Source organism: Vipera berus, assembly GCF_964194415.1.
Source record: "Vipera berus genome assembly, contig: HAP1_SCAFFOLD_124, whole genome shotgun sequence".
NCBI lineage: Eukaryota > Metazoa > Chordata > Lepidosauria > Squamata > Viperidae > Vipera > Vipera berus.
In genome coordinates, this window is record NW_027673587.1 from 37,961 (window position 1) to 46,587 (window position 8,627).

The following is an 8,627-nucleotide window of genomic DNA, read 5'->3' on the forward strand; positions in this document are numbered from 1 at the left end:
AGTCAGCTGCCCTGCGAGACTGTTCACGCCCCTTCCCGGATCCACTTCCTGGATCTCCTTCCTGGACCCCCTTCTTGGATCCCTTTCCTGGACCCTCTTTTCCAGGAGTCTTCCCCTCTCTGACATCAGCACACCGATCGCATTGTGCGCACGGGGAGCTTTCGAGTTAACAACCGCTCATTTAGCGATCGGAGCTAACGACAGGAGCGAAAAGGATGGCCGTTTTTCACGCCGACGGCGGCGGTGGCGGCAACCTCCCCGGGGCATCAGGTGATCTGGGTTTGGACGACTGACGACTGACTCGGACCTAGGATGGTCGCGGCATCCCAGAAGTCGCACGATTCCCTTTTGCGACTGATAAGCAAGTCAGTGGGGGGAGATGGGATTGGGGGGGAACCTGTGGGGGAGGGGGGCTGGAAGAGGTTCTGGCCACCCCCACACCCACCCTCCATTCTTTCTCCTCCCCCCTTGTTTGGCTGCCTGGAGAGAACCCAACTGAAACTTTAGAATAGGAACAAGCCCCCCCCCAAATAGAATGTCCCCCTCCCCCCTGCAACAACAGAGGTGGATTGGTGTGGCACACTTGTCGCTAAGAAGGAAGACAGGATCCGGAGCGATTCAGCTGTCTGATTCCTAACGTTAGGATCTCTGCTACTGATCTCCACCCATTAGCCTCCCTACTTTTCTCCCACCCACCCCCTCGATTGCCTTTCCTAAAATGAGGGTCTCGGATGTCCCACCCACCCATTATCGTCTCCCAGAGAGGAGGGATCCCTTGCTCGTGTGTAAACCAGGGCTTTTCAACCTTTTCGCCCACTGTACCGCTTTTAGCATATGGCACCATCCGAGTAGCCACCAGTCGCCTAGCAAGGTGTCAAAAACTTGATGACCAAAAAAAAGAAAAGGGAAAAAAGTGATGAAGTAAAGGTAGTCCTCGACTTACAACAGTTTGCTTAGTGACCGTTCGAAGTTACAATGGCACTGAAAAAGGGGCCCCCAAGCTACAGCTGAGCAAGACACCTGCCTGGCCGCCCGGCGGCGCTCTTCCTCCTGTCCGAGTTTTTCATGGTTGTGAGCATTTCTGTTGAGGATTGGCAGCGGGGGTGGGGTGGGGGTGTTTGGTTTTTATTCTCCCCCCCCGTCTGCTGGATGATTGCAGCAGGTTTTGGTCCCTTCACCTGACCCTGGGACACCGTGACCGTCATAAATATGAATCGGTTGCCAAGCATCTGAATGTCAATCACAAGACCCTGGAGATGCTGCAACATTCCTGCTGATCGGCGCTTCTTCTGGGCTCAGCGGAAGCGCCGGGATCGGCGCCAAGCTCCAGCTGGAGCCTGGTGCTGATCCTGGCGCTTCCGCTGAGCCCTGACAGCCCTGCAGCTCCAGCCGTCTCCCGCTCAGGCTGGTGCGGTGCTGCCGCCGGTTCAGCTCGTTCCCCTCCCCCGCTGCCACTTTTCTAGGACGGTCACGGACCACCTGCCAGGTGCCAACGTGCCACGGGTGGTACCCGTACCGCTGGTGGAAAAGCCCTGGTGTAAACGGAGCAGCTCCGCTAGATGCCCCGAAAGAGCACCCACCGCCCTCGCCCCGTTCCACGCTGCCATTTGATTCTGCTCTACGACGTGCCGGTTCCGTACCTTGGGCCCCTCAAGCGGCGGGATGATGTAGTATGTCCCCCCGTTCTCCCCAATGACATTTTCCACCATCTTCATCAGCTCCGAGACCTGCCTCTCCTGCTCGGCTCCTACGGCCTTGTTGTTGAAGCCGCAGACGTGGTTCCGGCACTGCCTGATCAGCTCCCGCAGTGCCGCATTGTCGGACATTTGGACGTACTCCTCCAGGGAGTCCCCGCCCAAATCCTCCAGGCAGGTGAAGAGGACGATGGTGCGCCGGGCGGACTCGGCCCCAAAGAGACGCCAGACCCGCTTTGCAGCTGTTACATCTTCGGCGGTGAAGCGCCCCACCTGGGTCACCAAAAGGAAGGCGTGGGGGCCAGGCCGGGAGAGCTGGACGCAAGCCCTGAACTCGCGTTCCGCAGTCTCCGTGGTGAAGTCTTCAGAATCGAAAATGGCAGGCGTGTCGACCACGGAGACCTTCCTGTCCTGCCACATTCCCTGCTTCCGTTGGCACGTCAAGGTGATGGCCTTTGCTGACAAGACGGACTCGAAGGCCCTGCAGCCGAGGATGGTGTTGCCCGTGGCGCTCTTCCCGTTTCCGGACCTTCCGACCAGGATCAGCCGGTATTCGTTGTCCTCCCCTGTGAGTTTGGAAGACGAGGTTATGAAAAGGCATCGAGATAGTCCTCACAATAACGTCGGGGCGTCATGAAGCAGGCTGGAAATGGGGACAACTTTGGGAGAGAGTCAGCCCTGCCCCCGGTAGTGGTTCAGGGATCGCTTTCATATCAATCTCCCGGAGTTGCCACGCTGGGCTGCTCAGCCGTGCGGATTCACACAAGCTGCGAACCCCACTTTCGCAGATGGCCGAATACAGCCACTGTGTCCGGCCCCCCACGAGCGAAGCCGGAGCCGAGCAAAGTTGAGACTGAGCTGTGAGGAGGCTCAGGGCTGCGTGACGACGGCCCCGGGGCCTGGCTACGGGCGTTAAGACTGCTGGATGACTATGCCAGGTGCCCCGCAACAGGATTGGATATACTGATCGAAGTTTACCAGCTGCAACCAGGACCGGCAACTCTATGACTGCCAGGGCCACCAAACGGAAAAAAAACCACATGACCGTGGTTTTATTCACTCCCGGTGTCATTGTGAAGGGAATTAGCAGGGTTGTCAACTGAGACACCAACAGGACGCCCGATCTGCATCGTGAGCGCAGCGTCATTCCGCTTCTGGGAACCTAGCCGGAAAGCTTGGCAAAGGGCGATCCCATCAGCACGGGACGTTGCAAGGGTTGTGCTGGTTGGGAAGTGCATTTCTCTATAAACAAATAGATCCATTGCTTCTTGTCCTGGCCTCAGGTGCTTTGGAGAACAATTAACCAGTGGAACTACCTGCCTGGACCTCAGGAGAAGGAAGGACTCACTGGAGGAGAGCCTCATGCTGGGAAAAGTGGAGGGCGAGAGAAGAAGGGGACGACGGAGGAGGAGGCGGCTGGACGGAGTCCCTGAAGCAGGAGGCATGAGCTTAAATGGACTCCAGAAGATGGCGGAGGACAGGAAGGCCTGGAGGAACGTGGTCCGTGGGGTCGCGATGGGTCGGACATGGCTTTGCAACCAACAACAAGCGTAGTTGGGGGGGGCGTCCTGCAGTGTCCTCGGGGTCACTCCCAAGTGCAAATGACTGTCGGGGTGCTATAGGATCAGGTCATAAGTAACTTTTTTGGGGGGGGTCCCCAACCCACGGTCCCTGGACCGGCACCAGTCCACAGCATGCCGACAACCGGGCCGTGCAAATAAGCAAAACGCATGAAGCTAGCACGTACATACACACACACACACACGCACACGTGCTCCATGGAGAAACCCCTCTCCACGGAACCTGGTCCCTGGTGGTCCAAAGTTTGGGGGTCCCGTGTGCTAAGAGACCCGTCCTACGTCAAGGAGATGAGAAGAATTACCTGGTCCGGCCGCTGCCGTAACTTCCATCGTCACGTCTTGCCATTCTCCGTACACAGGGCGAGGAGGAGGAGCGTCCCTCACCGAACCTGAAAGTGGACAGAAGCTCTGTCTGTGTGTGTTTGTGTGTGTGTGTGTGTGTGTGTGTCATCCAGACCGATTGTTGGCCTGTTTTCGACTCTAGGTTTCAGGCAATAACTACTCTGCCTCAGGATCAGGATACAGGGGAGAAGAGGAGGAGGGGGAGGAGAAGGAAGGAAGGAAGGAAGGAAGGAAGGAAGGAAGGAAGGAAGGAAGGAAGGAAAGAAAGAAAGAAAGAAAGAAAGAAAGAAAGAAAGAAAGAAAGAAAGAAAGAAAGAAAGAAAGAAAGAAAGAAAGAAAGAAAGAAAGAAAGAAAGAAAGAAAGAAAGAAAGATTGGACTGTGGGGTCCTTGATGCTCTCTGAGCTGGGTGGTTTCCTTGCAGACGTTTCATGACCCAACTAAGGAACATCATCAGGGCAAGGAGGAGGAGGAGGAGGAGGAGGAGGAAGGAAGGAAGGAAGGAAGGAAGGAAGGAAGGAAGGAAGGAAGGAAGGAAGGACTCTGAGCTGGGTGGTTTCCTTGCAGACGTTTCATGACCCAATTAGGGAACATCATCAGGGCGAGGAGGAGGAGGAGGAGGAGGAGGAGGAAAGAAGGAAGGAAGGAAGGAAGGAAGGAAGGAAGGAAGGAAGGAAGGAAGGAAGGACGGACACTGAGCTGGGGGGGTTTCTCTGCAGACGTTTCATGACCCAACTAGGAAACATCATCATGGCTAGAAGGTGGAGGAGGAAGGAAGGAAGGAAGGAAGGAAGGAAGGAAGGAAGGAAGGAAGGAAGGAAGGAAGGAAGGAAGAAAGGACTCTAAGCTGGGTGGTTTCCTTGCCGACGTTTCAGGACCCAACTAGGGAACATCATCAGGACTAGAAGGAAGGGGGGAGTTATGGAGAGGAGGAGGACGATGACTGTGGGATCTTTGGCGTTCTCCGAGCTGGATGGATTCCTTGCCGACGTTTCAGGACCCAACTAGGGAACGTCATCAGGGCTAGCAAGGAGTGCTGTTTGTGGCACCACCACCCCCGCAAATACCGCAACCCGGCTATCACATTCCCCACCCTGACCCCGGTCCTTCTTTCCTCTAGACTGGCCAAACCCCCGATTCCTTCCCCCCCCGCCCCCGTTCTTCTGATGTTTAAGCTTCCAGTCCCCTAATCCTCTTTCTTGCTCTTCAGGGCCACCCCGACCCCCCCGACCCCCCTCCCCCATCCCTGCTGCAAATGCCAGACGGGGCCCTAGTCTCTTACCGGGTGCGCCCTGATCATCCGTAGAATAATGGAAGAGTGGAAAGGAGAAACGAGAGGTCAGGAGCGGTTCTCGCCACCCGGAGGCCTCGGCGTATCCAGAGGGGCAGAGAGAGAGAGAAAGAGAGAGACAAATTGCCCCCCCACCCCCGTTCGTTCCCCCCACCCCCTTCAAGGCACCGCCCCCAAACCTGCTCCAGAGCCCCCCCCAATCTAAGTAGGGGCTGAGATGCTGTGAAGGGACCCAGGAAGGGAAGAAAGGAGGGGAGGGAGGGAGAGAGAGAGGGTGGGAGGAGCAGAGGGAAAGGACAGGGGGGGGGAGAAGCAGGTGGAAAAGAAAAAAAGGGAAGTAGTGCTGGGGGAAACCCCCTTTATTAGGGGGTGCGTTGCGTGCTTTAGCACCAGAGCCACGCTCAACCCCCCCCCCCTTATTATTACAAGAAGAGGAAAAGGCTGGACTGCAGCCTAATGGGGGGGAGGGCTGGGACAAGGGGGGAGGGGGGGCTGGATGCTTGTCCAGGCCTCAAATTCTGCCCTGCACGGAGCAGAGGGGCTCGCCTCTTCCTGAAGCCTTCCCCAGCCCCCCAGCCCCCCCCCACCGCCCCCCCCACCCCGGTCTTTCAGGAACCCTTCCCAGACTTACCCAGCTTGTCCCTCTAGTAGTCGGCCAGTAAGCCATTCCTGGCTGCTGATGGTTTGCAAAGGGGTTCCCTTGGGCTGACTGTGGGGAAGGAGAGAGAAAATGGGGGAGACCCCCCCACCCTTAGAATAGAAGATAGAAATTTAGAATAGGATATAGAATAGAATGGAAAATAGAATAGAATAGAATAGAATAGAATAGAATAGAATAGAATAGAATAGAATAGAATAGAATAGAATAGAATAGAATAGAATAGAATAGAATAGAATAGAATAGAATAGAATAGAATAGAATAGAATAGAATAGAATAGAATAGAATAATAGAATAGAATAGAATAGAATAGAATAGAATAGAATAGAATAGAATAGAATAGAATAGAATAGAATAGAATAGAATAGAAAATATGGAATGGAATGGAATGGAATGGAATGGAATGGAATGGAATGGAATGGAATAGAATAGAATAGAATAGAATAGATATGAGAATATAGAATAGAACAGAACAGAATAGAATGGATATTGGAATATAGAACAGAACAGAACAGAATAGAATAGACAACAAAATAGAATAGAATAGATATGGGAAAATAGAATAGAATAGAATAGAATAGAATAGAATAGAATAGAATAGAATAGAATAGAATAGAATAGAATAGAATAATAGAATAGAATAGAATAGAATAGAATAGAATAGAATAGAATAGAATAGAATAGAATAGAATAGAATAGAATAGAATAGAATAGAATAGAATAGAATAGAAAATATGGAATGGAATGGAATGGAATGGAATGGAATGGAATGGAATGGAATGGAATAGAATAGAATAGAATAGAATAGAATAGATATGAGAATATAGAATAGAACAGAACAGAATAGAATGGATATTGGAATATAGAACAGAACAGAACAGAATAGAATAGACAACAAAATAGAATAGAATAGATATGGGAATATAGAATAGAATAGAATAGAATAGAATAGAATAGAATAGAATAGAATAGAATAGAATAGAATAGAATAGAATAGAAGAATAGAATAGAATAGAATAGAATAGAATAGAATAGAATAGAATAGAATAGAATAGAATAATAGAATAGAATAGAATAGAATAGAATAGAATAGAATAGAATAGAATAGAAAATATGGAATGGAATGGAATGGAATGGAATGGAATAGAATAGAATAGAATAGAATAGAATAGAATAGAATAGAATAGAATAGAATGGAATGGAATGGAATGGAATGGAATGGAATAAAATAATAAAATAAAATAAAATAATAAAATAATAAAATAAAATAAAATAAAATAAAATAAAATGAAATGAAATAAAATAATAAAATAAAATAAAATAATAAAATAAAATAAAATAAAATAAAATAAAATAAAATAAAATAATAAAGAGATTTCGAGATAAAGGATAGAGATAGATAAAGAATAGAGATATGGACACACAGAGGGAGAGAGAGAGAGAAAGACACACACACACACACACACACACAGAGAGAGTTTAGATTAAATTGGGAACAGAATAGGAATAGAACAGGGGACCGGATGGGATGCGATAGAGGAACGGAGAAGAGAGAAAAAAGCACGTCGAAGAGAAGGGAGGAACGAAGAAGAGGCGAGTGGAGAAGAGAAGAGGCCACAGAACAGGAACAGAGATGACAAGAGCCTGGAAAACAGAAGGGCAAAACAGGAAGACAAGAAGAGAGCAGAGCAGGGGGGAAACCCCCCCCCCAAAAAACCCAACGACCCAGGAACAGGACTAGATCGAAAAGGACCTCGGAGGTCATCTAGTCCAACCCCACCCGCCCTTTGCCCGAGTGGGACTCCCCTACACCCCGTTTTCTGACAGAATGGCAGCCCGGTCTCTTCTGGGGACGGGGGGGGGTTTCGGGACTGGTGTGTGTGTGGTGAGGGGGGGGGGCAGAGAGACAGAAGCTGGTCTCCAGGAGATTTTGTTTTTTGGGGGGTGGGCGGGGGGGGGCTGCGTTAGGAAAGATTGTCCTGATCGGAGGGGGGGGGCAGCTGAAGCCCCTCGCGCCCCCCCCACCCCCCCACCGCCCTGCCAGAGCCGAAGTCCTCAAACTTTCTGGAAAAGTGGGGGGGGGGTCTCCCCATTCTCTCCCCATTCACTCATTGACTGGGGGGGTGGGGGGTGGGGACCCCCCCTCTCCCCTCCTGCTCCTTCTGCCTGCTGGAAATAGGGGGGGGGCAACGCGACTGCAGCCCCCTCCCTCCCTCCCCGCTTTCTATCCCACCCACCCACCCCGACTCTCGACCGGTCGGACACCCACCTGAGCAAACCTTCCAGCCGGCTGGACTGCGCGCCGCTTTCGCTTCTGGCTCGGGGAAAGCGCCTTTCTCAAGCCGGGGGTGGGCGGGGCAGGAAAGGGGAGGGGGCGGGGTCTCTTCCTCCCCCCGCCCCCCGTCCCGCCCCCGATTGGCTGCGGGAGTGGATGGCTTCCATCGCCGAAGCGTCACACGTTTGTGTGTGTGTGTGTGTGTGTGTGTCTGTCTGTCTGTCTGTCTGTCCGTCTGTCTGTGTGTGTGTGTGTGTCTGTGTGTGTGTGTCTGTCTGTCTGTCTCTCTGAGTGTGTCTGTCTGTGTGTCTGTCTCTCTGTGGCTGTCTGTCTCTCTCTCTGTGTGTGTGTCTCTGTCTCTGTGTGTGTGTCTGTCTGTCTGTCTCTGTGTGTGTGTGTCTGTCTGTCTCTCTGAGTGTGTCTGTCTCTCTGTGTGTGTCTGTCTCTGTGTGTGTCTGTCTGTGTGTCTGTCTCTCTGTGGCTGTCTGTCTCTCTGTGGCTGTCTGTCTGTCTCTCTGTGTGTGTGTCTCTGTCTCTGTGTGTGTGTCTGTCTGTCTGTCTCTCTGTGTGTGTGTCTGTCTCTCTGAGTGTGTCTCTGTGTGTCTGTCTCTCTGTGTGTGTCTGTCTCTGTGTGTGTCTGTCTGTGTGTCTGTCTCTCTGTGGCTGTCTGTCTCTCTCTCTCTCTCTGTGTGTGTCTCTGTCTCTGTGTGTGTGTCTGTCTGTCTGTCTCTGTGTGTGTGTGTCTGTCTGTCTCTCTGAGTGTGTCTGTCTGTGTGTCTGTCTCTCT

The 8,627-nt window shown here is 51.7% G+C and overlaps 1 protein-coding gene across 1 annotated transcript; it reads right to left on the bottom strand.

Moving 5' to 3' along the window:
* Positions 1–1,342: 1,342 nt before the first annotated feature.
* On the bottom strand, positions 1,343–7,966 carry LOC308679293 (GTPase IMAP family member 1-like). The gene is made up of 5 exons (XM_081346901.1): positions 7,835–7,966; positions 5,538–5,615; positions 4,898–4,907; positions 3,577–3,663; positions 1,343–2,260 (listed from the first exon to the last, which is right to left on the bottom strand). The coding sequence occupies exons 2-5, from the start codon at positions 5,571–5,573 to the stop codon at positions 1,428–1,430; spliced, it is 966 nt and encodes a 321-aa protein (XP_081203027.1). The 5' UTR covers positions 5,574–5,615; positions 7,835–7,966; the 3' UTR covers positions 1,343–1,427.
* Between the last annotated feature and the right edge of the window lie 661 nt (positions 7,967–8,627).